The sequence below is a fragment of the Fringilla coelebs genome (assembly GCF_963513975.1).
Source record: "Fringilla coelebs genome assembly, chromosome: 30".
Classification (NCBI taxonomy): Eukaryota; Metazoa; Chordata; class Aves; order Passeriformes; family Fringillidae; genus Fringilla; species Fringilla coelebs.
The window spans coordinates 2,435,736-2,463,649 of NC_140056.1; the positions used below are offsets into that span (position 1 = coordinate 2,435,736).

General features: G+C 68.0%; 1 protein-coding gene across 1 annotated transcript in view; it reads right to left on the reverse strand.

The window, feature by feature from the left end:
• KIF5A (kinesin family member 5A) overlaps nt 1-27,592 on the reverse strand; it is a 33,166-nt gene extending 5,574 nt beyond the window's left edge. The window contains exons 1-19 of the mRNA XM_084223489.1: nt 27,314-27,592; nt 24,659-24,746; nt 23,672-23,745; nt 22,853-22,957; nt 21,981-22,029; nt 21,276-21,331; nt 20,436-20,523; nt 18,736-18,860; nt 16,986-17,090; nt 15,827-15,975; nt 14,306-14,454; nt 13,356-13,549; nt 13,053-13,121; nt 11,380-11,586; nt 7,459-7,605; nt 6,352-6,540; nt 3,690-3,807; nt 2,669-2,736; nt 1,419-1,528 (exon numbers count right to left, since the gene is read on the reverse strand). Coding sequence (XP_084079615.1) covers nt 1,419-1,528; nt 2,669-2,736; nt 3,690-3,807; nt 6,352-6,540; nt 7,459-7,605; nt 11,380-11,586; nt 13,053-13,121; nt 13,356-13,549; nt 14,306-14,454; nt 15,827-15,975; nt 16,986-17,090; nt 18,736-18,860; nt 20,436-20,523; nt 21,276-21,331; nt 21,981-22,029; nt 22,853-22,957; nt 23,672-23,745; nt 24,659-24,746; nt 27,314-27,442 — 2,219 coding nt within the window. The 5' untranslated portion in view covers nt 27,443-27,592. The remainder of the gene's footprint in view (nt 1-1,418; nt 1,529-2,668; nt 2,737-3,689; nt 3,808-6,351; nt 6,541-7,458; nt 7,606-11,379; nt 11,587-13,052; nt 13,122-13,355; nt 13,550-14,305; nt 14,455-15,826; nt 15,976-16,985; nt 17,091-18,735; nt 18,861-20,435; nt 20,524-21,275; nt 21,332-21,980; nt 22,030-22,852; nt 22,958-23,671; nt 23,746-24,658; nt 24,747-27,313) is intronic.
• Between the last annotated feature and the right edge of the window lie 322 nt (nt 27,593-27,914).

A 27,914-nucleotide genomic window follows, 5' to 3' on the forward strand; every position in this document is an offset into this window, starting at 1 on the left:
GATGGATGGATGGATGGATGGATGGGGATGGATGGAGGGATGGATGGATGGATGGATGGATGGAGGGATGGATGGATGGATGGATGGATGGATGGATGGATGGATGATGGATGGATGGAGGGATGGATGGATGGATGGATGGATGGATGGATGGATGATGGATGGATGGATGGATGGATGGATGGATGGATGATGGATGGATGGATGGATGGATGGATGGATGGATGGATGGATGGATGATGGATGGATGATGGATGATGGATGATGGATGGATGATGGATGGATGGATGGAGGGATGGATGGATGATGGATGGATGGATGGATGGATGGATGGATGGATGGATGATGGATGATGGATGGATGGACGGACGGACGGACGGACGGATGGATGGATGGATGGGTGGATGATGGATGGATGGATGGATGGATGGATGGATGGATGATGGGTGGATGGATGGATGGATGGGTGGATGATGGATGGATGATGGATGGATGGATGGATGATGGATGGATGGATGGATGGATGGATGGATGGATGGATGGATGGATGGATGATGGATGATGGATGGATGGATGATGGATGGATGGAGGGATGGATGGATGATGGATGGATGGATGGATGATGGATGGATGATGGATGGATGGATGGATGATGGATGGATGGATGGATGATGGATGGATGGACAGACGGACGGATGGATGGAGACAGATCCACGAGGGGTTGTCCTTTCCTGCCCCCACTGTCCGTCCCTCCAAGGATGGGTCAGGGAAGGGACAGGGCTGGGTGGGGGTGGGGCAGCCTGGGCAGGGCTGGGATCAGAGTCAGGGCTGGGGCCGGGTCACAGCTGGGCCAGGGTCAGGGTCAGGGGCTGGCCTGGGTCTGGGGGGCGGGGGTCAGGTTTGGGGTCAGGTTTGGGGTCAGGTTTGAGTTCGGGTTTGGGCTCAGGTTTGGGGTCAGGTTTTAGGGTCGGGTTTGGGCTCAGGTTTTGGGGTCAGGTTTGGGCTCAGGTTTTGGGGTCAGGTTTGGGCTCAGGTTTGGGCTCAGGTTTGGGCTCAGGTTTGGGCTCAGGTTTTAGGGTCGGGTTTGGGCTCAGGTTTTGGGGTCAGGTTTGGGCTCAGGTTTTGGGGTCAGGTTTGGGGTCAGATTTGAGCTCAGATTTTGGGCTCAGGTTTTGGGGTCAGGTTTGGGCTCAGGTTTGAGCTCAGGTTTTGGGGTCAGGTCTGGGGTCAGGTTTTGGGGTCAGGTTTCATGTCATGTTTTGGGTTCAGGTTTGGGCTTAGGTTTTGGGGTCAGGTTTTGGGGTCAGGTTTGAGCTCAGGTTTTGGGCTCAGGTTTGGGCTCAGGTTTGAGTCAGGTTCACATCAGGGCTGGGCCAGGGCTGTGTCAGGGCTCGGGCCCTGGTTTTGGGGTCACTCACTCCCGCAGCTCGTCGATGGTTTTCTGCCGCTCGTTAACCTCGTCCCGCAGCCGCGCCAGCTGCTTGTGCTGCGCCTCGCGCTGGCTCTCCAGCTGCAGCTCCAGCGCCGCCTGCGCCCCGGGGCCTCAGCTCGGGCACCCCGGGCACCCCAACAATTCCTGGGCACCCCAGCACCTCCCAGCACAGCACCCCCGGGGACCCCACACTCAACACACCCCAGGGACCCCACACCCTCTACATCCACGGGGACCCAGCACCCCAACACCTCTCAGAGACCCCACACCCAAACACCCCCCATAGACCCCAACACCCCCAGGGACCCAAACACCCCTGCATCCACGGGGACCCAGCACCCCAACACCCCCCAGAGACCTCAACACCCCAACACCCCAAGGGACCCAAACACCCCTACATCCACAGGGATCCAGCACCCCAACACCCCCCAGAGACCCCACACTCAACACACCCCGGGGACCCACACCCCCCTACATCCATGGGGAACCCACACCCCAACACCTCTCAGAAACCCCACACCCAAACACCCCCCATAGACCCCAACACCCCCAGGGACCCAAACACCCCTACATCCACGGGGACCCCACACCCCAACACCTCTCAGAGACCCCACACCCAAACAGCCCCCGGGGACCCCACACTCAACACACCCCAGGGACCCAAACACCCCTACATCCACGGGGACCCAGCACCCCAACACCCCCCAGAGACCCCACACCCAAACACCCCCCATAGACCCCAACACCCCCAGGGACCCAAACACCCCTGCATCCACGGGGACCCCACACCCCAACATCTCCTGGGACCCTCAGCACGCCCACATTCCCAGCGAGTCCTTGGAGCTGCCTCTCCCGGGGACCCCACACCCCAACATCTTCTGGGACCCTCAGCACGCCCACATTCCCAGCGAGTCCTTGGAGCTGCCTCTCCCGGGGACCCCACACCCCAACATCTTCTGGGACCCTCAGCACGCCCACATTCCCAGCGAGTCCTTGGAGCTGCCTCTCCCAGGGACCCCCACACCCCACACCCAGCCTTGCACAGACCCCAACCTCCCCAGCGCCCCCACAACACCCCACAGACCCCCAGCATCCCCCAGCACCCCAGGGACCCTCACCCATCTCGAGCACATCTCACACACCATAAGGACCCCCAGCTGTGCCCCCTGCCCAACCCCCACACCCTTCAGGGACCCGGAGCCCCCCAGGGTGGCTGCGCCCCCCTGCCCCCCTCACCTTGACCTCGTCCGTGTCCTGGGTCTCATCCTGCTCGCGCTGCTTCCGAGCTGCCCCCTGTGCAGCCTCTGTAGGGCCCGGCAGGACAGGGACCCCTCAGCCCCCCCCGAGACCCCCAACCCCCTCCATGACCCCCAGCTCCCCCATACTCCCCGAGCCCTCTGTGTGCCCCCCATCCCTGTGCCCCCATCCCCCTGAGTCCCCTGTACCACCCCACACTCCCCCAGCCCCCGAATCCCGCTGTGCCACCCCATTCTCTCCCCATACCCTCGAGACCCCAGCCCCCCAAACTCCCCCCACCCTCCCGCTCCCCCCACCCCGCTCCTGCAGCCGCGCCAGACCCCACTCCCCCTCCATGCCCCCCGACTCCCCCCCACTCCTGAGCCTTCCGAGCCCCCCGTGCCACCCGTACTGCCCCCCAACCCCTCCGTGTCCCCCGTACTGTCCCGTGCCCCCCGTGCCCCCCGTGCTCCCTCATTGTCCCCACGCCCCCCGTGTTCCCGCAGTGTCCCAAATCCCCCCACGCCCCCCGTGTTCCCGCAGTGTCCCCAGCCCCCAAGCCCCCCGTGTTCCCGCAGTGTCCCCAAGCCCCCCGCACCCCCCGTGCTCCCTCACTGTCCCCGCGCCCCCCGTGTTCCCGCAGTGTCCCCGCACCCCCCGTGCTCCCTCACTGTCCCCGCGCCCCCCGTGTTCCCGCAGTGTCCCCGCACCCCCCGTGCTCCCTCACTGTCCCCGCGCCCCCCGTGTTCCCGCAGTGTCCCCAGCCCCCCGTGTCCCCGCAGTGTCCCCAAGCCCCCCGCGCCCCCCGTGTTCCCGCAGTGTCCCCAAGCCCCCCAAGTTCCCGCAGTGTCCCCAAGCCCCCCGTGTTCCCGCAGTGTCCCAAATCCCCCCGCGCCCCCCGTGTTCCCGCAGTGTCCCCAAGCCCCCCGTGTTCCCGCAGTGTCACCAAGCCCCCCAAGCCCCCCGTGTTCCCGCAGTGCCCCCAAGCCCTCCGTGTCCCCGCAGTGTCCCCGCTCCCCACCCTGCGCCTGCAGCCGCGCCAGCTCCTCTCCGAGCGCGTCGTGCGCCTCCTCCAGGTGCCGCTTGCGCAGCTCCAGGCTCTGCGCGTACTCGGTCAGCGAGCGGATCTTGGCCTCGTGCTGCACCGGCACCGGCACCGCCTCAGCCTCCGCCCGGGGGCACCGGCACCCCCGGCCCGCGCGGCCACCCCGCTCCCGGTGCCCACCCCGCAGCATCCCCCCAACACCCGCGGGGTACAGCCCTGGCAGCCCCCAACCCCGGGACCACCCCCAGGTGCCCCCCGACACCCCCAGGGGCTCCTGACCCCGACAGCCGCGGGAAGGTCCCCCCAACACCCCCAGGGCCACCCCCAGGTGCCCCCCGACACCCCCAGGGGGCTCCTGACCCCGACGGCCGCGGGAAGGTCCCCCCAACCCCCCCAGGGCCACCCCCACTGGCATGGCCAGAGCCACCAAGCCCCCACCCCAGGGGAGTCAAACCCCCAAGTCACCAAACCCTTGGAGCCACCAAACTCCGGGACCCTGAACCCTGGGGTCACCAACATCTGGGCCACCAAACCCTTGGACCAGTGAACTCTGGTGCCACCAAACCCCAGGGAAACCAAACTCTGGGTCACAGAACCCCCAGGCCACCAAATTCTGGGGACACCGAAGCCTTCAGCTGCCAAACCTCAGAGCCACCAAACTGTGGTGTCACCAAATCCCAGGGACATAAAACTCTGAGCCACCAGACCCTGGAGCCACTAAACCTTGGGCCACCAAAACCTGGGTCACAGAACCCTGAGGCCACCAAACCCTGAGGCCACCAAAGCTTTCAGCTGCCAAACTTTGGAGCTGCCAAACCCTGGAGCTGCCAGAGCCTGGTGTCACCAAACCCTAGGGACACAAAACCCTGTGCCACTAAACCCTGGAGCCACTAAACCCTGGAGCCACTAAACCTTGTGCCACCAAACCCGAGGGACACAAAACCCTGAGCCACCAAACCCCAGGGACACAAAACCCTGTGCCGCCAAACCCGGAGCCACCAAACCCTGTGCCACCAAACCCTGGAGCCACTAAACCCTGTGCCACCAAACCCCAGGGACACAAAACCCTGTGCCACCAAACCCTGGAGCCACTAAACCCTGTGCCACCAAACCCCAGGGACACAAAACCCTGAGCCACCAAACCCCAGGGACACAAACCCCTGTGCCACCAAACCCTGGAGCCACTAAACCCTGTGCCACCAAACCCCAGGGACATAAAACCCTGTGCCACCAAACCCTGAGCCACCAAACCCTGAGCCACCAAACTCTGGAGCCACTAAACCTTGTGCCACCAAACCCCAGGGACACAAAACCCTGAGCCACCAAACCCTGGAGCTGCCAGAGCCTGGTGTCACCAAACCCTAGGGACACAAAACCCTGAGCCACCAAACCCGAGGGACACAAAACCCTGTGCCACCAAACCCGAGGGACACAAAACCCTGAGCCACCAAACCCTGGAGCCACTAAACCTTGTGCCACCAAACCCGAGGGACACAAACCCCTGAGCCACCAAACCTTGGAGCCACTAAACCCTGTGCCACCAAACCTGAGGGACACAAAACCCTGTGCCACTAAACCCTGGAGCCACTAAACCCGGGAGCCACTAAACCCTGTGCCACCAAACCCCAGGGACACAAAACCCTGTGCCACCAGACCCTGAAGCCACTAAACCTTGGGCCACCAAAACCTGGGTCACAGAACCCTGAGGCCACCAAACCCTGAGGCCACCAAAGCTTTCAGCTGCCAAACTTTGGAGCTGCCCAACCCTGGAGCTGCCAGAGCCTGGTGTCACCAAACCCTAGGGACAAAACCCTGTGCCACCAAATCCTGGAGCCACTAAACCCTGGAGCCACTAAACCTTGTGCCACCAAACCCGAGGGACACAAAACCCTGAGCCACCAAACCCCAGGGACACAAAACCCTGTGCCACCAAACCCCAGGGACACAAAACCCTGAGCCACCAAACCCTGGAGCTGCCAGAGCCTGGTGTCACCAAACCCTAGGGACACAAAACCCTGCGCCACCAAACCCTGAGCCACCAAACCCTGGAGCCACTAAACCCTGTGCCACCAAACCCCAGGGACACAAAACTCTGAGCCACTAAACCCTGGAGCTGCCAGAGCCTGGTGTCACCAAACCCCAGGGACACAAAACCCTGTGCCACCAAACCCTGAGCCACTAAACCCTGAGCCACCAAACCCTGGGCCACTAAACCTTGTGCCACCAAACCCCAGGGACACAAAACCCTGAGCCACGAAACCCCAGGGACACAAAACCCTGAGCCACCAAACCCTGGAGCTGCCAGAGCCTGGTGTCACCAAACCCTAGGGACACAAAACCCTGAGCCACGAAACCCCAGGGACACAAAACCCTGAGCCACCAAACCCTGGAGCTGCCAGAGCCTGGTGTCACCAAACCCTAGGGACACAAAACCCTGTGCCACCAAACCCCAGGGACACAAAACCCTGAGCCACCAAACCCTGGAGCCCTAAACCTTGTGCCACCAGACCCGAGGGACACAAAACCCTGAGCCACCAAACCCTGAGCCACCAAACCCTGAGCCACCAAACCCTGGAGCCCCCCAACCCTGTGCCACCAGACTGGGGTCCCTGGCAGTGGCACTGCCGGGCTGGCACACCTGGGAGATGAGGAGCTGGCAGGAGGACAGCTCTCGGCCCGTCACCTCCAGCTTGCGGTGGCACTCCACCTGCAGGTTCTCCAGCTGCCGGCAGCGCTTCACCACCGACTTCACCTCCGACTTGATCTTGCTGATGTAGAGCCGGGCAACGGCGAACTCCTCCTCGATGGCCCCGCTCACCTCCACCGGCTGGCACGGCACGGCACGGCAGGGCAGGGCACGGCAGGGCACGGCAGGGCAGGGCAGGGCACAGGAATGGCACAGGAATGGCACAGCATGGGTATGGCACAGCATGGCACAGGAATGGCACGGGAATGGCGCAGTGTGGGTATGGCACAGGAATGGCACAGGAATGGCACAGTGTGGGTATGGCACAGCATGGCACAGGAATGGCACGGGAATGGCACAGGAATGGCACAGTGTGGGTATGGCATGGTACAGGAATGGCACGGGAATGGCACAGAGTGGTATGGCATGGCATGGCATGGTACAGCATGGCATGGCATGGCACAGTGTGGGTATGGCACAGGAATGGCACAGTGTGGGTATGGCAGAGCACAGGAATGGCACAGGAATGGCACAGGAATGACACAGTGTGGGTATGGCACGGCATGGCATGGTACAGCATGGCATGCATGGCATGGCACAGTGTGGGTATGGCACAGGAAGGGCACAGTGTGGGTATGGCAGAACACAGGAATGGCACAGGAATGGGACAGGAATGGCACAGGAATGACACAGTGTGGGTATGGCACGGCATGGCATGGCACAGTGTGGGTGTGGCACGGCATGGCACAGGAATGGCACAGCGTGGGTATGGCATGGCATGGTACAGCATGGCATGGCATGGCATGGCACAGTGTGGGTATGGCACAGCACAGGAATGGCACAGTGTTCCCTGCGCTCTGGTGTCCCCCTGCCCTCCCTGCCCCCCGTGCCCCAGTGACCCCCGTGCCCCGGTGCCCCCGTGCCCCTCGTGCCCTCCCTGCCCCCCGTGCCCCGGTGTCCCCCCGCCCTCCCTGCCCCCCGTACCCCGGTATCCCCCGTGCCCCGGTGTCCCCCTGCCCCCCGTGCCCCGGTGTCCCCCGGTGTCCCCCGTGCCCTCACCAGTTTGATGTCGCCGCTGCCCACGAGGGCGCTGAGCTCGCTCAGGTCCCGCAGGAGCCCGTTCAGCACCTCGGCTGCGCGGCGCCGCTGCTGCCCCCCGAGCTCCCGCGCCCGCGACAGCTCCGACTCCAGCGACAGCGTGGTGGCCTGCGACAGCGACAGCGACAGGGCTGCGCTGGCACCGCGGGCGGCGGCACCCGCCGCTCCCGGGACCCCCGGGCCACCAGGGCACACCCGGGACATCCTGCGGCACCTCCCGGGCACCCCCGCACCTGAGAACCCCAACAGTGCCAGACACCCCCGGTGCCCCCTGTGCCCCCTGTGCCCCCCGCACAGCCCGGGCACCCCGTGTTCCCCGCACAGCCCTGGCACCCCCTGTGCCCCCGCTGCTGTCCCCGCACAGCCTGGCACCCCCTGTGCCCCCTGTGCCCCCCGCACAGCCCTGGCACCCCCGGTGCCCTCACACCCAGCACCCCCTGCCCCAGCTGCCCCTGCCTGAGCCCCCCTGCCCGGGCACCCGCACCACGCACTCCCAGCACGCCCTGGCACGCCCCAGTACCGCCCAGTGCCGCCCAGTACCGCCCAGTGCCGCCCAGTACCGCCCAGTACTGCCCAGTGCCACCCAGCACCGCCCAGTACCACCCAGTACCGCCCAGTACCACCCAGTACCGCCCAGTGCTGCCCAGTAATGCCCAGTACCCTTGTACGGTTTCCCATTGTTTTCCCCAGTGCCACCCAGTGCCGCCCAGTACCGCCCAGTGCTGCCCAGTACCGCCCAGTGCTGCCCAGTACCGCCCAGTGCTGCCCAGTAGTGCCCAGTACCCTTGTAGGGTTTCCCATTGTTTTCCCCAGTGCCACCCAGTGCCGCCCAGTACCGCCCAGTACCATCCAGCGCCGCCCAGTGCTGCCCAGTACCGCCCAGTGCCATCCAGTACCGCCCAGTGCCAACCAGTACTGCCCAGTGCCACCCAGTGCCACCCAGTAGTGCCCAGTACCACCCAATACCGCCCAGTGCTGCCCAATGCCGCCCAGTACCGCCCAGTACCGCCCAGTACCCGTGTACGTTTCCCCATTGTTTTCCCCAGCGCCCCTCAGGACCCCCGGCCCCCCCCCGTGGCACCGCCCCCTGTACCCCAAAATCCCACCCGAGGGGAGCGCCCAGCCCGGAGCCCCAGTTCAGGGCAGGGCTCCCCAGTTTGGGCACTGGTCTGAGGCAGGGGGTGCCCTCTCTGCTGGTCGGGGGAATCTCATTTTGGGGTGTGGCTTGATGGGAGGGGGAACCCCCCTTTGGGGTCCAGTTTGGGGTTTAGGGGTTCCCCAGTCGGAGGCTCCTCTTTTGGGGTTTCCCTGGCTCACAACATCCCAGTTTGGGTTTGGGAGTCCCAGTCTGGGCTGGGGGCTTTGGGGGGGGCTGTGTCAGAGGGTCCCAAAGGGGTGGAGGAGCCCGTTTGGGGTCTAGGGGGGATCTCAGCAGGGATCCCGAGCGGGGTCTCGGTACGATCCCATCCCGGATCCCAGTCTGACACCCCCGGGCTCCCAGTGCGACCCTGGGGTGCCCTCAGCAGGACCCCCACCGCCATTCCCAGTGGGATCCTGTTGGAATTCCCAGTGTGACCCTGGGGTGCCCTCAGCAGGACCCCCACCGCCATTCCCAGTGGGATCCTGTTGGAATTCCCAGTACAGGGTCCCAGCAGGGCTCCCAGGTGGATTCCCAGTAGGATCCTGTTGGAATTCCCAGTGCAGGGTCCCAGCAGGGTTCCCAGGTGGATTCCCAGTAGGATCCTGTTGGAATTCCCAGTTCAGGGTCCCAGCAGGATCCTGTTGGAATTCCCAGTGCAGGGTCCCAGCAGGGTTCCCAGGTGGATTCCCAGTGGGATCCTGTTGGAATTCCCAGTACAGGGTCCCAGCAGGGTTTCCTGTTGGGTTCCCAGTAGGATCCTGTTGGAATTCCCAGTGCAGGTTCCCAGCAGGGTTCCCAGGTGGATTCCCAGCAGGATCCTGTTGGAATTCCCATTGGGTTCCTGCGGGAATTCCCAGCAGGGCCCCATTGTGGGTCCTGGTGGGGATCCCAGGGAGGCTCCCACAGGACCCCACTGGGTTTTTTGGTGCTGTTTCCCTGCTGGGTTCCCAGTAGGGCCCCACTGGGTTCCCAGTTGTGTTCCCAGTTGGGTTTTCCTGTAGGGTTTACCACTGGTTTCCTTGTAGGGTTTCCCATTGATTTCCCCATTGATTTCCCCATTGTTTTCCCCACTGATTTCCCCATTGATTTCCCCATTGATTTCCCCACTGATTTCCCCACTGATTTCCCCATTGATTTCCCCACTGATTTCCCCACTGATTTCCCCATTGATTTCCCCATTGTTTTCCCCATTGATTTCCCCATTGTTTTCCCCACTGATTTCCCCATTGATTTCCCCACTGATTTCCCCACTGATTTCCCCATTGATTTCCCCATTGGATTCCCCATTGATTTCCCCATTGATTTCCCCACTGATTTCCCCATTGGATTCCCCACTGATTTCCCCACTGATTTCCCCATTGATTTCCCCACTGATTTCCCCACTGATTTCCCCACTGATTTCCCCATTGTTTTCCCCATTGATTTCCCCATTGTTTTCCCCACTGATTTCCCCATTGTTTTCCCCACTGATTTCCCCATTGATTTCCCCACTGATTTCCCCATTGATTTCCCCATTGATTTCCCCACTGATTTCCCCACTGATTTCCCCACTGATTTCCCCATTGTTTTCCCCATTGTTTTCCCCACTGATTTCCCCACTGATTTCCCCACTGATTTCCCCACTGATTTCCCCATTGATTTCCCCATTGTTTTCCCCACTGATTTCCCCACTGATTTCCCCATTGTTTTCCCCATTGATTTCCCCATTGTTTTCCCCACTGATTTCCCCACTGATTTCCCCATTGTTTTCCCCATTGATTTCCCCATTGGATTCCCCACTGATTTCCCCATTGTTTTCCCCATTGATTTCCCCACTGATTTCCCCACTGATTTCCCCATTGTTTTCCCCACTGATTTCCCCACTGATTTCCCCATTGTTTTCCCCATTGTCTTCCCCATTGATTTCCCCATTGATTTCCCCACTGATTTCCCCATTGGATTCCCCACTGATTTCCCCATTGCTTTCCCTATAGGTTTCCCTGTGGTTTTCCCTCTGGGATTTCCCCTTTGGTTGCCCTAGAGGATTTCCCATTGTTTTCCCCGCTGGCTGCCGGCCCCGCCGCTGCCCCGCGGGCAGTCCCGGTGGCTGTCCCGGTGTCCCTGCCCCCGCGGGCAGTCCCGGTGGCTGTCCCGGTGTCCCTGCCCCCCCCGGCTGTCCCGGTGGATGTCCTGGTGGATGTCCCGGTGGATGCCCCGGTGGCTGTCCCGGTGTCCCTGTCCCCCCCGGCTGTCCCGGTGGCTGTCCCGGTGTCCCTGCCCCCCCCGGCTGTCCCGGTGGCTGTCCCGGTGTCCCTGCCCCCCCCGGCTGTCCCGGTGGCTGTCCCGATGTCCCTGGCCCTCCCGGCTGTCCCGGTGGATGCCCCGGTGGCTGTCCCGGTGTCCCTGCCCCGCCCCGGCTGTCCCGGTGGCTGTCCCGATGTCCCTGGCCCCCCGGGCTGTCCCAGTATGCCCAGGTGGCTGTCCCGGTATGCCCCGGTGGCTGTCCCGGTGGATGCCCCGGTGGCTGTCCCGGTATCCCAGGCCCCCCTGGCTGTCCCAGTATGCCCAGGTGGCTGTCCCGGTATGCCCCAGTGGATGCCCCGGTGGCTGTCCCGGTGTCCCTGCCCCCCCGGCTGTCCCGGTATGTCCCGGTGGATTCCCCGGTGGCTGTCCCACTGTCCCTGCCCCCCCCCGGCTGTCCCGGTATGCCCCGGTGGATTCCCCGGTGGATGCCCCGGTGTCTGTCCCGGTGTCCCCCCCACCTCGGTGCGGGCCAGCTCGTCGGCGAGCCGCCGGTTGTGGCGCCCGGTGTCCTCGGCCTCCTGGGCTTTTCGGTCGTAGCTCCGGGCCAGCTCCTCGAGCGCCGCCAGCACCTCGGTGACCTCGGCCCGCGCCGCGCCGTGCTCGGCCCGCAGCGCCGCCAGCTCCCGGCGCGCCGCCTCGCCGCCGCCCCGCGCCGCCGCCAGCACCTGGGGACACGGGGACACGGGGGTCACCGGGGGCACGGGGGGCACGGGGGACACGGGGGGCACGGGGGGCACGGGGGGCACGGGGGGCACAGGGGACACGGGGGACACGGGGACACGGGGGTCACCGGGGGCACGGGGGGCACGGGGGGCACGGGGGGCACGGGGGGCACGGGGGGCACAGGGGACACGGGGACACGGGGGTCACCGGGGGCACGGGGGGCACGGGGGGCACGGGGGGCACAGGGGGCAGAGGGGGGACGGGGGGCACGGGGGGCACAGGGGACACGGGGGACACGGGGGACACGGGGGGCACAGAGGGCACGGGGGGCACAGAGGGCACGGGGGGCACGGGGGGCACGGGGGACACGGGGGGCACGGGGGGCACGGGGGCACGGGGGCACGAGGGGCACGGGGGGCACGGGGGGCACGGGGGGCACGGGGGGCACGGGGGACACGGGGGGCACGGGGGGCACGGGGGGCACGGGGGGCACGGGGGGCACGGGGGTCAGAGTGGGGGTCCCACAGGTCACCCTGGGCATCCCAGGGGTCAGAATGAGGGGCACAGGGGTCATGGTGGGGGGTCCAGGGATTAGAGTGGGGGTCCCACAGGTCACGGTGGGCATCCCAGGGGTCATGGTGGGGGTCTCAGGGTCATGGGGGGGGTGCCAAAGATCAGAGTGGGGGTCCCAGGGGTCATGGTTGGGTCGCAAGGATCAGAGTGGGGGTCCCAGGGGTCATGGTGGGGGTCTCAGGGTCATGGGGGGGGGGGGCAGAGATCAGAGTGGGGGTCCCAGGGTCATGGTGGGGGTCCCAGGGTCATGGTGGGGGTCTCAGGGTCATGGGGGGGGTGCCAGAGATCAGAGTGGGGGTCCCAGGGGTCATGGTGGGGGTCTCAGGGTCATGGGGGGGGGGGCAGAGATCAGAGTGGGGGTCCCAGGGGTCATGGTGAGCGTCCCTGGATTAGAATGGGGGTCCCAGGGGTCACAGTGAGCATCCCGGGGGTCAAAGTGGGGGTCCCTGGGTCAGAGTGGGGGTCCCTGGGTCAGAGTGGGGGTCCCAGAGATCAGAGTGGGGGTCCCAGAGGTCATGGGGGGGTCCCAGAGGGGAGAACCCCACCCCAGAGATCATGGGGGGGGTCCCCCAGGAGACAGAGGTTGAGGGGGAGGCTCGGGGTCCTGGGGGTTGACAGGTCCTGGGGGGGGTCCCCAAAGTGATCCTGGCAGGCTCAGCCTGGGGTCATAACTGGGGGTCCCAGAGGGGTCCTTGAGGGTCCCCAAGGGGGTCCCAAAGGAGACTGGGGGGGTCCCAGTGGGGCCACATTGGGGTCCCGGGGGTCAGGGTTTGGAGGAGGGGGCTGAGGGGATCCAGGGGGGGCTGGGTTGGGGTCCCAGGGGGGTCCAGGGCTCTGGGAGGGGTCCAGGGGGGTCAGACAGAGGGGGTGTCACGGGGGGGGGCAGGGCCCTCACCTCCTCCTGGTCCAGCATCTGCTGCTTGAGCTTCTCCATGATCTGGCTCTGCTGGTTGATCTCGTCATCCTGGGGGGACAGGGGGGTCCCCAGGGTCACCGGGGGGCCAGGGCTGCTGGGGGGGGGGGGGTCCAGGGGGTCCAGGGGGAGCTGGGAGGTGCCAGGGGGTCCCAGTCCCGCCATGCCGAGGCTCTGGGGGCTGCTGGGCAGACTGGGAGGTCCCCAGGTGTCCTGGGGCGCTCAGGGGCGCTGGGGGTCCCTGGGGGGGTGCGGGGGGGTCCCCAGCGGGGCGGGGGTCCCCACCTTGTCATCCAGCTGCTTGTAGAGCTTGCGGATCTCCTCCTCGTACTTGTGGCGCTCCTCGTCCGAGATGTGGATGACGATGGAGGAGCTGTTGTCGTTCAGGGGGGGCTCCTCGGGGACCCCCCCTTGGCCCTCGCCCGTCCCCGTCCCCGCCTCGGCCTCGCTCAGCTGCTCCGTCTCGGGCACGGCCTCCCCTGGGGGGGGCACGGCCTCAGAGCCCCCCTCGAGGGCTGGGGGTACCCCCGGATCTCGGGGTGCCCCCGGGGGGGGGTCCCCTCCCAGCTCAGCCTCCCCCGCTGAAGGACGCGGCCTCGGGGTCTGCACTGGGGGCTGGGGGCTGTTGGGGTCCCCTCCCCACAATTGGGGTCCCTCCCCACAATTGGGGTCCCCTCCTCTCAGCTTGGGGTCCCTCCCCACAATTGGGGTCCCTCCCCACAATTGGGGTCCCTCTGCACAGCTGGGGTCCCTTCCCACAATTGGGGTCCCCTCCCCACAATTGGGGTTCCCTCCCCACAACTGGGGTCCCCTCCCCACAATTGGGGTCCCTCCCCACTATTGGGGTCCCTCCCCACTATTGGGGTCTCTCCCCACAATTGGGGTCCCCTCCCCACAATTGGGGTCCCCCCACATCTCCGGATGCCCCTCCCGGCCCCGGGGTTCCCCCCAGCTCTCGGGGTTCCCCCCACCTCTCGGGGCTCCCCCCGGCTCTCGGGGTATCCCCCAGCTCTCGGGGCTCCCCCCAGCTCTCGGGGTGCCCCCCGGCTCTCGGGGTTCCCCCCAGCTCTCGGGGTGTCCCCCGGCTCTCGGGGTGCCCCCCGGCTCTCGGGGTGTCCCCCACCTCTCGGGGTGCCCCCAGGTCTCGGGGTGTCCCCCGGCTCTCGGGGCTCCCCCCAGCTCTCGGGGTGCCCCCCGGCTCTCGGGGTGCCCCCCGGCTCTCGGGGTGCCCTCACCGCTCCTCCAGCGGCTCAGCTCCGCCTCCAGCCGGGCCAGGCTCTCCCTCAGCGCTTTGTTCTTCTCCTTCTCCTTCTCGAATTTCTTCTTCCACTGCTCCGCCGTCAGCTCCAGGTTCACCGAGGCCGTGTTCTTGATGGTCTTGGCCCTGGGGGCACCCCCGAACTGGCACCCCGAAATGGCACCCCGAAATGGCACCCCGAAATGGGCACCCCCGAACTGGCACCCCGAAATGGCACCCCCAAACTGGCACCCTCTGCCCCCCTCACCGGGGCACTCCCAAACCGGCACCCCGAAATGGGCACCCCAAACTGGCACCCCCAAACTGGCACCCCGAAATGGGCACCCCCGAACTGGCACCCCCAAACCGGCACCCCGAACTGGCACCCCGAAATGGGCACCCCCAAACTGGCACCGCTGCCCCCCTCACCGGGGCACCCCCAAACTGGCACCCCGAAATGGGCACCCCCAAACTGGCACCCCCAAACTTGCACCCCGAAATGGGCACCCCCAAACTGGCACCCCCTGCCCCGCTCGCCGGGGCACCCCCAAACTGGGACCCCGAAATGGGCACCCCCAAACTGGCACCCCCAAACTGGCACCCCCAAACTGGCACCCCTGCCCCCCTCACTCCAGGGGGGGTCACCTGCCCCCCCTCCCCTCCCAGCCCTGGGGGTCACTGGGGGGGCACTGGGGGAACTTGGGGTGCACTGGGGACAGCCGAGATGTGCCTGGGACTCCATGGGTGAAATTGGGGTGCACTGGGGGCACTTGGGGTGCGCTGGGTGAATTTGGGGTGCGGCGGGCGCTGTTGGGGTGCACTGGTTGAATTTGGGGTGCAGCAGGCACTGTTGGGGTGCACTGGGTGAATTTGGGGTGCAGCGGACGCTGTTGGGGTGCAGCAGGCACTGTTGGGGTGCACTGGGTGAGGTTGGGGTGCAGCAGGCACTGTTGGGGTGCACTGGGTGAATTTGGGGTGCAGCAGGCGCTGTTGGGGTGCACTGGGTGAATTTGGGGTGCATCGGGCGCTGTTGGGGTGCACTGGGTGAGGTTGGGGTGTAGCGGGCACTGTTGGGGTGCACTGGGTGAGGTTGGGGTGCATCAGGCTCTGTTGGGGTGCACTGGGTGAAACTGGGGTGCAGCGGGCGCTGTTGGGGTGCACTGGATGAATTTGGGGTGGATTGGAGGCAGTCGGGGTGCAGCAGGCGCTGTTGGGGTGCACTGAGTGAGGTTGGGGTGCATCAGGCACTGTTGGGGTGCACTGAGTGCAGTCGGGGTGCTCGGGGTTTCGGGGTTTCGGGGTCTCGGGGTGCTCGGGGGTCTCGGGGGGTTTCGGGGTGCTCGGGGGTCTCGGGGTGCTCGGGGTCTCGGGGTGCTCGGGGGTCTCGGGTTTCTCGGGGTGCTCGGGGGGTCTCGGGGTGCTCGGGGGTCTCGGGGGTTTCGGGGTGCTCGGGGGTCTCGGGGGGTCTCGGGGTCCCCGGGTTTCGGGGTGCTCGGGGTTTCGGGGTGCCCCGGCGCACCTCTGGCCGAACATGAGCGTGGATTTGGTCTCCTGGTCGTTGTAGCTGGACGGCGAGCAGCAGATGAACATGGTGGTGCGGCAGTTCCCGCCCAGCGAGTCCTGCAGGATCCGCGTCATCTTGCTGTCGCGATAGGGCACGTAGGCCTTCTGCGGGGGGAGGGGCGGCCTCAGCACCGGGACCCCCCGGGGGAGGGGGGGACACGCGAGGGGCAGAGGGGTCGGGCTGGGGACACGGGGGGACAGAGCGACACGAGGGGACAGAGCGACACGGGGGGACAGAGCGACACGCGGGGACAGAGCGACACGCGGGGACAGGGACACACACGGGGGACAGCGGGCTCGGGGGGACACGGGGGACACGCGGGAGAGGGACACGGGGCTCGGGGGGGCCGGGTGCTCGGGGGTCACACACGGGGGGCTCGGGCTGGGGACACACGGAGGACAGAGGGACAGGGGCCTCGGGTTGGGGACACGGGGGGGACATAGCGACACGCGGGGACAGCGGGCTCAAGGACACACACGGGGGACAGCGGGCTCGGGGGGACAGCGGGCTCGGGGGGACACGGGGGGACAGAGCGACACGCGGGGACAGAGAGACACGCGGGGACAGCGGGCTCAGGGACACACACGGGGGACAGAGGGGCAGGGGGCTCGGGTTGGGGACACACGGGGACACGGGGGACACGTGGGAGAGGGACACGGGGGGCTCGGGGGGACACGGGGGACCGCAGGCTCGGGTTGGGGACACACGGGGGGACAGAGCGACACGCGGGGGGCAGCGTGGCTCGGGCTGGGGACACAGGGGGACAGTGGGCTCTAGGACACACGGGAGTGGGACACGGGGGGACAGGGAGCTCGGGTTGGGGACATAGGGGGGACAGGAGGGGCAGGGGACACACGGGGGGGCAGGGGACACACAGGGGGCAGGGGACACACATGAGGCAGGGGACACACAGGGGGGGTGCTCAGGGGGGTCTCCCCCACCCCAGGACCCCCGAGGGGGCGCACGGGTGGGGGAGGGGGCTCAGCGGGACCGTCCCTTGCCGCGGACCCGGGTGGGGACAGGGGGGGGGAGGGGGGGGGGGCTGCCGAGGCGCACCCGGGACCCCCGGGCTGGGGGACCCCCGGGGGGGCTCCGGGGGTCGCGGGGGTCTCACCGTGCCCTCGGCCAGCGCCGAGATGACGTTGCCCAGCGCCGACAGGGACTTGTTGATGTTTTTGGCCTCGTCCAGCACGGCGCCCTCCGCCCCCGTCTTGCTCACCTGGGGAGGGGGATCAGGCTCAGGGACCCCCCGTGCGCCCCCCGACCCCGGGGACCCCTCCCAGGGATGGCGCCAGAGCCCAACCCAAGGGAGGCACCAGGCAGGAGACCCCCAGTGCCAACACCCCAAAAAACCCCCCCAGACTGATGGTCCTGGAACCCCAACGGCCCCAAACCCCAAAAACCCCAAACCCCAAAAACCCCAAACCCCAAAAACCCCAAACCCCAACGGCCCCAAACCCCAAAAACCCCAAACCCCAAAAACCCCAAACCCCAAAAAACCCAAACCCCAACCGCCCCAAACCCCAAAAACCCCAAACCCCAATGGCCCCAAACCCCAACAACCCCAAACCCCAACGGCCCCAAACCCCAAAAAACCCCAAACCCCAACGGCCCCAATGGCCTCAAAAACCCCCAATGGACCCAAACCCCAATGGCCCCAAAAATGGCCCCAAAAAACCCACTGACCCCAAGAAAACCCACTGACCCCCAAACCCCAACCTGAAGAACCCCAACGGCCCCAAAAAACCCCAAAGCCACCAAACCCCAACAGTCCCAAACCCCAACGGCCCCAAAAGCCCCTCTGACCCCCAAACCCCCGTGTCCCCAAAAATGGCCCCAATGGCCCCAAAAACCCCACTGACCCCCCCCCCCCCAAGCCCCCCGCCCTCCCAGTGTCCCACTGAGCCCCAAGTGCCCCCAGGACCCCCAGGCTGACCCAGGCCCCACCCTCCAGGGGGGCATCCCCCCCACCAGTGCACCCCCAGTTCCCCCAGTGCCCTCCCAGTGCTCCCAGTGCCTCCCAGTGCCCTCCCTGAGCCCCTCCCAGTTCCCCCAGTGCCCCCCAGTGCCCTCCCTGTGCTCCCAGTGCCCCCCCCAGTGCCCCCCCCAGTGCCCTCCCAGTGCTCCCAGTGCCCCCCCACAGTGCCCCCACAGTGCCCCCCCAGTGCTCCCAGTGCCCTCCCAGTGTTCCCAGTGCCCTCCCTGAGCCCCTCCCAGTGCTCCCTGTTCCCCCCCGAGCCCCTTCCAATGCCCTCCCAGTGCCCTCCCAGTGCCCCCCAGTGCCCCCCCAGTGCCACCCCAGTGCCCCTCCTAGTGTCCCTCAGTGCCTTCCCAGTGCTCCCAGTTCCCCCCCAGTGCCCCCAGTGCCCACCTCCCCTTCCCCCTGCACCCCCGGCTCTGCAGTTCCGCAGCCCTGGGGCGCCCCACTTTTGGGGGTCCCCACATTTGGGCTGCCCCCGCTTTGGGGTGCCCCACATTTGGGGGTCCCCCCTTTGGGGTGCCCCACTTTCGGGGGTCCCTCCCTTTGGGGTGCCCCACTCTCGGGGGTCCCTCCCTTTGGGGTGCCCCACTCTCGGGGTCCCCCCTTTGGGGTGTCCCACTCTCGGGGATCCCCCCTTTTGGGGTTCCCCACTTTCGGGGTCCCCCCATTTGGGGTGCCCCACTCTCGGGGTCCCCACATTTGGGGGTCCCCCCCTTTCGGGTTTCCCACTCTCGGGGTCCCCCCTTTGGGGTGCCCCAGTTTCGGGGCTCCCCCCCTTTGGGGTGCCCCACTTTCGGGGCTCCCCACTCTCGGGGTCCCCCCTTTGGGGTTCCCCACTCTCGAGGTCCCCACCTTTGGGGTGCCCCACTTTCGGGGTGCCCACCTTCTCGCTGCCCGCCAGGTCCACCAGGTAGAGTTTCCCGCTCAGTTTCTGCTCGGTCTCCACGTTCTCCTGCTTGATGTGGATCAGGAAGATGCTGTGGCTGCGGGAGCTGTGCTCGTTCATGTCTGCGGGCGGGGGCACGTGTGGGCGCGGGGCTGGCACTGCCCCGGCCCCCGAACCGGAACCGGTAGCGGGACTGACCCCGAACCGGGCACCGGCACTGCCCCCGGCACCCCGAACCGGTACCGGGCACCGGGACTGCCCCCGAACCGGGCACCGGCACTGCCCCCGGCACCCCGAACCGGTACCGGGCACCGGGACTGCCCCCGAACCGGGCACCGGCACTGCCCCCGGCACCCCGAACCGGTACCGGGCACCGGGACTGCCCCCGAACCGGTACCGGGCACCGGGACTGCCCCCCGAACCGGTACCGGGCACCGGGACTGCCCCCGAACCGGTACCGGGCTGGCACTGCCCCCAAACCGGGCACCGGCACTGCCCCCGGCACCCAAAACGGGCACCGGGAGTGCCCCCGAACCGGTACCGGGGCTGGCACTGCCCCGGCACCCGAACCGGTACCGGGCACCGGGACTGCCCCCCGAACCGGGCACTGGGCCGGGCACTGCCCCCCGAACCGGGCACGGGGCTGGCACTGCCCCCGGCACCCGAACCGGTACCGGGGCTGGCACTGCCCCCCGAACCGGGCACGGGGCAGGCACTGCACCCCGAACCGGGCACCGGGACTGCCCCCCAAAACGGGCACGGGGCTGGCACTGCCCCCCTGCACCCCAAAACGGGCACCGGGACTGGCACTGCACCCCAAAACGGGCACCGGGATTGGCACTGGCCCCTGCACCCCAAAACGGGCACCGGGACTGCCCCCCTGCACCCCGAACCGGGCCCCGGGACCCCGCAGTGCCCCCCCAATGTCCCCCGTGCCCCCCGTGCCCCCAATGTCCTCGTGTCCCCACGTCCCGCCATGTCCCCCCGGTGACAGTCACGGATGTCCCAGCTCCACCCCGTGTCCCCCCATGTCCCCTGTGTCCCCTGTGTCCCCACGGCCCCCAATGTCCCCTGTGTCCCCTGTGTCCCCACGGCCCCCAGTCCCCCATGTCCCCCCATGTCCCCTGTGTCCCCATGGCCCCCATGTCCCCTGTGACCCCATGGCCCCCAATCCCCCATGTCCCCCCGTGTCCCCCCATGTCCCCTGTGTCCCCATGGCCCCCAGTCCCCCATGTCCCCCAAATGTCCCCGTGTCCCCCCATGTCCCCTGTGTCCCCACGGCCCCCAGTCCCCCATGGCCCCCAATGTCCCCTGTGTCCCCATGGCCCCCAGTCCCCCACGCCCCCCAATGTCCCCGCATGTCCTCTTGTCCCCCCCGTGCCCCCCATGCCCCCCTGTCCCCCCGTGTCCCTCACCAGTGGCAGCCATGGATATCCCAGTTCCACCCCGTGTCCCCCCTCCATGTCCCCGCGTGTCCCCATGTCCCCCATGTCCCCCGATGTCCCCCGTGCCCCCCATGTTCCCCCGTGCCCCCGGTGTCCCCGGTGTCCCTCACCAGTGACAGCCACGGATGTTGCAGTTCCACCCCGTGTCACCCTGTGTCCCCATGTCCCCCATGTCCCCTATGCCCCCCCGTCCCGATGTCCCCCGTGCCCCCCAGCCCCCCCGGTGTCCCCGGTGTCCCCGGTGTCGCTCACTGGTGACAGCCACGTGCCGGTTGGATTTCCCCTCGTCGATCACGTCCAGGATCTCCTCGGGGCTGGACACGAAGCGCTCGGTGCAGCCCTGGGGGCACCGGGGGGGTCAGGGGGTGCTCAGAGCCCCTCCCCCCCCCGGGAGTGACCACGGGGGGCTCCCCAGCCCATCCCCCCCTTGGGAGTGACCACGGGGGGGGCTCAGAGCCCATCCCCCCCCCGGGAGTGACCACGGGGGATCCCCAGAGCCCCTCCCCCCCCCGGGAGTGACCACGGGGGGGGCTCAGAGCCCATCCCCCCCCCGGGAGTGACCACGGGGGGCTCAGGGGGTGCTCAGAGCCCATCCCCCACCCCGGGAGTGACCACGGGGGGGGCTCAGGGGGGGCTCAGAGCCCATCCCCCACCCCGGGAGTGACCACGGGGGGGGCTCAGGGGGGGCTCAGAGCCCATCCCCCCCCCGGGAGTGACCACGGGAGGGTCCCCAGAGCCCATCCCCCACCCCGGGAGTGACCACGGGGGGGTCAGGGGGTCCCCAGCCCATCCCCCCCCTCTGGGAGTGACCACGGGGGGGTCAGGGGGTCCCCAGCCCCTCCCCCCCCCCGGGAGTGACCACGGGGGGCTCAGGGGGTCCCCAGCCCCTCCCCCCCCCGGGAGTGACCACGGGGGGCTCAGGGGGTCCCCAGAGCCCATCCCCCCCCAGGAGTGACCACGGGGGGGTCCCCAGCCCCTCCCCCCCCCCCGGGAGTGACCACGGGGGGGTCCCCAGCCCCTCCCCCCCCCCCGGGAGTGACCACGGGGGTGTCCCCAGCCCCTCCCCTCCCCCCCGGACCCCTCCCCCCTCACCTTGACGTAGGGGACCCGGTTCTTGTCCTCGTGCACCGACAGGTTGGTCTTGGTCACTGGGGGGGCACGGGGGGGGTTCGTGAGTGCTCCCAGTAACCTCCCAGTGACCTCCCAGTAACCTCCCAGTAACCTCCCAGTGCCTCCCAGTAACCACCCAGTGCCTCCCAGTGCCTCCCAGTGCTCCCAGTAACCTCCCAGTAACCGCCCAGTAACCACCCAGCGCCCCCCAGTGCCTCCCAGTGCTCCCAGTAACCTCCCAGTAACCTCCCAGTAACTGCCCAGTGCTTCCAGTAACCTCCCAGTAACCTCCCAGTAACCACCCAGTGCTCCCGGTGCCTCCCAGTACCCTCCCAGTAACCTCCCAATGTCTCCCAGTAACCACCCAGTGACCACCCAGTGCCTCCCAGTGCTCCCAGTGCCTCCCAGTAACCACCCAGTGCTCCCAGTGTCTCCCAGTAACCTCCCAGTAACCTCCCAGTGCCTCCCAGTGCTTCCAGTAACCACCCAGTGCCTCCCAGTAACCACCCAGTGCCTCCCAGTGTCTCCCAGTAACCTCCCAGTGCCACCCAGTGCTCCATTGCACTCTGCCACTGACCCCCAGTGCTCCCAGTAGCCGCCCACTTGTTCCTAATAACCTCCCAGTAACCACCCAGTGCCCTCCAGTGCCCCCCAGTCCCCCCCAGTCCCCCCAGTTCCCCCACTCACTGTCCAGCAGGTCCCGGATCTTGTCCAGGTAAATCTCAAAGTAGGACACCTGGGGGGGGGAGGGGCGGGAGGGGGTGGGGGTTGGGCGGCAGCCCGGGCCGGCCCCCAGTGCCCCCCCCAGCCCCTCCCAGTGCTCCCAGTGCCCCCCCAGTGCTCCCAGTGCCCCCCCAGCCACTCCCAGTGCTCTCAGTGCTCCCCCCAGTGCTCCCAGTTCTCCCAGTGCCCCACCAGTGCTCCCAGTGCTCCCAGTGCCCCCCCAGTGCTCCCAGTGCTCCCAGCGCCCCCCCAGTGCCCCCCCAGTGCTCCCAGTGCTCCCAGTGCCCCACCCCAGTGCTCCCAGTGCTCCCAGTAACCCCCCTGAGCCACTCCCAGTGCTCCCAGTGGCCCCCAGTGCTTCCAGTGCCCCCCCTAGCCACTCCCAGTGCACCCCAGTGCTCCCAGTGCTCCCAGTAAGCCCCCCCGAGCCACTCCCAGTGCTCCCAGTGCTCCCAGTGCTCCCAGTGCCCCCCCAGCGCTCCCAGTGCTCCCAGTGCTCCTAGTGCCCCCCCAGTGCTTCCAGTGCCCCCCCAGCCACTCCCAGTGCCCCCCCAGTTCCCCCAGAGCCCCCCCAGCCACTCCCAGTGCTCCCAGTGCTCCCAGTGCCCCCCAGTGCTCCCAGTGCTCCCAGTGCCCCCCAGTTCTCCCAGTGCCACCCTCGAGCCCCTCCCAGTGCTCCCAGTGCTCCCCAGTGCCCCCAGCCACTCCCAGTGCCCCCCCAGTTCCCCCGAGCCCTCCCCCAGCCACTCCCAGTGCCCCTCCCAGTGCCCCCCAGCCCTTCCCAGTGCCCCCCAGCCCCTCCCAGTATCCCCCAGTCCCGCAGCCCCCGTGCCCACCTTGATGTGGAACTCCAGGTTCTCGTCCATGGCGTAGATGTGGTTGAAGATGTCGCGGGCGATGCGGGGGATGATCCCCATCTGCTGCGGGTCGTGCAGCTTCCCCTGGGGGGCGGGGGGCGCTCAACCCCCAAAAGCCCCCCAGTGCCCCCCCAAAAGCCCCCTAGTGCCCCCCAAAACTCCCAGTGCCCCCCAAAACCCCCAGTGCTGCCAGTGCCCCCCAGTGCCCCCCAGTGCCCCCCCAACCCCCAGTGCCCCCCGTGCCCCCCAAAGCCCCCCGTGGGACCCCCAGTGCCCCCCAGTGCCCCCCAGTGCCCCCCCAAACCCCCAGTGCCCCCCGTGCCTCCCCAGTGTCCCCCAAAACCCCCAGGGCCCTCCAGGGCCCCCCAAAACCCCCAGTGCCCCTCAAAACCCCCAGTGCTCCCAGTGTCCCCCCCAGTGCTCTCCCAAAGCCCCCCAGTGCCCCCCATAACCCCCCAGTGCTCCCAGTGCCCCCCGTGCCCCCCAGTGCCTCCCAAAGACCCCCCCGTGCCCTCCAAAGCTCCCCCTGGGACCCCCAGTGCCCCTCAAAACCCCCAGTGCTCCCAGTGCCCCCCCAGTGCCCCCCCATTGCTCTCCCAAAGCCCCCAAAGCCGCCCAGTGCCCCCCAAAACCCCCAGTGCTCCTCCAAAGCCCCCTCAGTGCCCCCTCAGTGCCCCCTCAGTGCCCCCTCAGTGCCCCCCAAAGCCTCTCCGTGCCCCCCCAGTGCCCCCCAATGCTCCCCGTGCCCCCTGTGCCCCCCGTGCCCCCCGGTGCCCCCCGTGCCCCCCTGCCCCCCACCTCCATGGTGTGGGTCTTGCCCGACGATGTCTGTCCGTAGGCGAAGATGGTGCCGTTGTACCCGGCCAGCACATCTGGGGGGGGGGAGAGGGGATTGGGGACCCCCAGACACCCCCCGGGAGCCCCAGACTCCCCCGGGACCCCCAAACACCGCCGGGAGCCCCAAACTCCCCCCGGGACCCCCAAACACCCCCCGGGAGCCCCAAACACCCCCGGGACCCCCAAACACCCCCGGGAGCCCCAGACTCCCCCGGGACCCCCAAACACCCCCCGGGAGCCCCAAACACCCCCCGGGACCCCCAAACTCCCCCGGGACCCCCAAACACCCCCCGGGAGCCCCAAACACCAGGCTGTCCCCACGCTGTCCCTCGTGTCCCCACGCTCTCTCCCCGTGCTCCCCAGGCCCACCGGGTTGTCCCACCCAGGCTGTCCCCACGCTGTCCCCACACAGTCCCTGGTGTCCCCACGCTGTCCTGGGCTGTCCCACCCCGGGCTGTCCTCAGGCTGTCCTGGGCTGTCCCTGGTGTCCCCACACTCTCCCCTCTCTGTCCCACTCTGTCCCACCCAGGCTGTCCCCAGGCTGTCCCCACGCTGTCCTCGCTCTATCCACGCTGTCCCCGGTCCCTACTGTCCCCAGGGCTGTCCCACCCAGGCTGTCCCCGCTCCGTCCCCGCTCTGTCCCCAGCTGTCCCCACACTCTCCCCGCTCTGTCCCCACGCTGTACCCACCCCGGCTGTCCCCACACTGTCCCCGCTCTGTCCCACCCAGGCTGTCCCCGCTCTGTCCCCGCTCTGTCCCACCCAGGGCTGTCCCCACGCTGTCCCCGCTCTGTCCCCGCTATCCCCGGTCCCTGCTGTCCCCAGGGCTGTCCCACCCAGGCTGTCCCCGCGCTGTCCCCGGCTGTCCCCACACTCTCCCCGCTCTGTCCCCGCTATGTCCCACCCCGGCTGTCCCCGCGCTGTCCCCGCTGTCCCCGCCGTCGCTCACCCTTGACGATCTGCATGGCACACGCGTGGTACACCTGCTCCTGCGTGGTGTTCGGGGGGAACACGCGATCGAACACGTACGGCTTGCCCTGGGGGGGGACAAGGGACACACAGGGGGGTCACCGGCCAGAGACACCCCGCACCGGCCAGAGCCCCCCCCGAGGCGCTGGGGGCTGGGACGGGCTCAGGGGCCCTCAGGGAGTCCCGGTAAGGGACGGGGGGGCTGCGGACCCTCATTCTGTACCCCCGGTACCCACCCTGAACCCCCCATTCAGGGACCCAGCCCCCACACACCCCCGGCCCCCGGTATCCACACAGACCCCCCCTCCCCTCCAAATCCTCTCACAGACCCCCAGAACCCTCCATAGATCCCCACAGACCCCAGAGTCTCCCACAGCCCCCCAGAACCCTCCAGACTCCCCCAGAATTCCCCATAGATCCCCACAGACCCCCACAGACCCCAGAGTCTCCTACAGCCCCCCAGAACCCTCCCGACTCCCCCAGAATTCCCCATAGATCCCCACAGACCCCCCCACAGCCCCACAAACCCTCAAGGACCCCTCAGCCCCCTCACAGGCCACCCCCAGCCCCCCACAGACCCCCACAGGTTCCCAATCCCCCACAGACCCCCACAGACCCCTCAGCCTCTATCTAGACAGCCATAGCCCCCCCAGCCCTGCAGGGACCCCCATAGACCCCCCCAGACCCCCCCAGAACCCCCCCTAGATCCCCAAGAACCCCCCAGGCCCCCCGCAGAACCCCCCATAGAGAGCCAGACACCCCCAGACCCCCCAACACGCCCGGAGACCCCCGGAACCCCCCCCGTACGCTCCCACTCCCGGGAGCTGTCCAGGCCCCGGTGCTGAGCCGGGACAGACGGACACGGGGACATGGGGTCACGCGGACACACGGACACCGAGACACACGGCTCGGGGACACAGACACGGGGACAGACGGACAGGGGACACACGGGGGGCTCGGGGACACGGGGACAGCCGGTGCCGGCCGCCCGCGCCCCCGCTCTCCCCGGCGCCCCGCAGCCGCCGCAGCTCCGCGGCCCCGCCCGCCGCCGGTCACGCAACCCCCCCGCACCCCCCGCACCCCCCGCACCCCCATCCCCCCCTGCCCCCGACCCCCATCCCAGCGCCCCCCGGCCCTGCCCCACAGCCCCGACCCGCAACGCCGCCCCCGCAGCTCCCCCCGCACCCGCAACCCCGCAAGCCCGCACTGCGCCGGCACCGCCGCACCGCGACAGCCCGCCGGGGACGGAGCCCCAGCCACGGACCCCTCTGACATCCACGGACCCCCAGCCACGGAGCCCCATCCACGGGACCCCCGACATCCACGGACCCCCATCCACGGGACCCCCCGACATCCACGGAGCCCCAGCCACGGGACCCCCGACATCCACGGAGCCCCATCCACGGGACCCCCCGACATCCACGGAGCCCCCCATCCACGGACCCCCCTGACATCCACGGGACCCCCGACATCCACGGACCCCCTGAGATCCACGGAGCCCCATCCACGGACCCCCATCCACGGACCCCTCTGACATCCACGGACCCCCACCCACGGACCCCCATTCACGGAGCCCCTGGCATCCACGGACCCCCATCCACGGACCCCCCCATCCACGGACCCCCATCCACGGAGCCCCATCCACGGACCCCCGTGACATCCACGGACCCCCATCCACGGACCCCCCTGACATCCACGGACCCCCATCCACGGACCCCCCCATCCACGGAGCCCCATCCACGGACCCCCCTGACATCCACGGACCCCCATCCACGGACCCCCCATCCACGGACCCCCATCCACGGACCCCCATCCACGGAGCCCCCGTGACATCCACGGACCCCCATCCACGGACCCCCATCCACGGAGCCCCATCCACGGACCCCCATCCACGGACCCCCATCCACGGACCCCCGTGACACCCACGGACCCCCCTGACATCCACGGAGCCCCCTGACATCCACAGACCCCCACCACGGACCCCCCATCCACGGAGCCCCCCGACATCCACGGACCCCCATCCACGGACCCCCATCCACGGACCCCCCCCACCCCCCCATCCACGGACCTCCCCCATCCACGGACCCCTCCTGCACTCACGGACCCCCCCCATTTACAGACCCCCCTCCACGGATCCCCCCGCGCCCCCACCCCCTTGTTCCCCCGGCACCGTCGCTTCCCCCCAAGCCCCCCCCGGGCAAGGGGGGGGGCGGTTATGGGGGGGCGGGGGGTGCCGATATTTTGGGGGCCTCAGCCCCCCCCGGATGAGCCCCTAACAAAGGGCAGGGCCGCAGCGCAGGGGGGGGGGGGGGGGGGGTCTGCGGCATCGCCCCCCCGCCCCCCCCGCCGCTGCTTTGGGGGCCCCCCTGGGGGAGTCAGGGCGTGTCCGCTCCATGTAAACACCCCCCCCCCCCGCACTGGGCAAACTGGGAGCGCGCCCCCCCGGCACTGGGCAAACTGGGAGTGCCGAGAGCCTCGGAAATGGCGGGGGGGGGGGGCATGGGGAGAGTCCCGGGGGGCAGCGGCCACACCCAACAGCGCTTCCCCCCCCCAGAACAGGATCTGCCCCCCCCCCCCAGGTGACAGCGCCCCCAAAGTGGGGGTCCCTGCCCCTCCCCCCCCCGCAGTGACTCACCCCCAGCACGACGCTGTCGTCCCCCTGGAACACGGGCAGGAATTTGTCCCCCCGCAGGATCTCGGCCTGGTTGAGCGGCCGGAAGCGGCACAGGACCTTGATGCTGCACTCGGAGCTGGGCTCGGCCATGCCGGGGGTCTGGGGGCTTCCTCACGGGGGGGGGTCGGGCCGGGGGCGTCACCCGGGGCGCTGCTCACAGCCTAAGGGACAGTGGCACCGGGGGCGCAGTGGCACCCGGGGGTGCTGAGCGGTACCCGAGGGTGCAGATGCTGCTCAGGGATGCAGGATGCTGCCCGGGTGGTACCCAGGGATGCAGGATGCTGCTCAGGGATGCAGGATGCTGCCCGGGTGGTACCCAGGGGTGCAGGATGCTGCTCAGGGATGCAGGATGCTGCCCGGGTGGTACCCAGGGATGCAGGATGCTGCTCAGGGATGCCGGGTGGTACCCAAAGGCTCGGGATGCTGCCCGGGATGCAGGATGCTGCTCAGCACTGCAGGGTGGTACCCAGCGATGCAGGATGCTGCTCAGGGATGCAGGATGCTGCTCAGCACTGCAGGGTGGTACCCAGGGCTGCGGGTGGTACCCAGGGATGCAGGATGC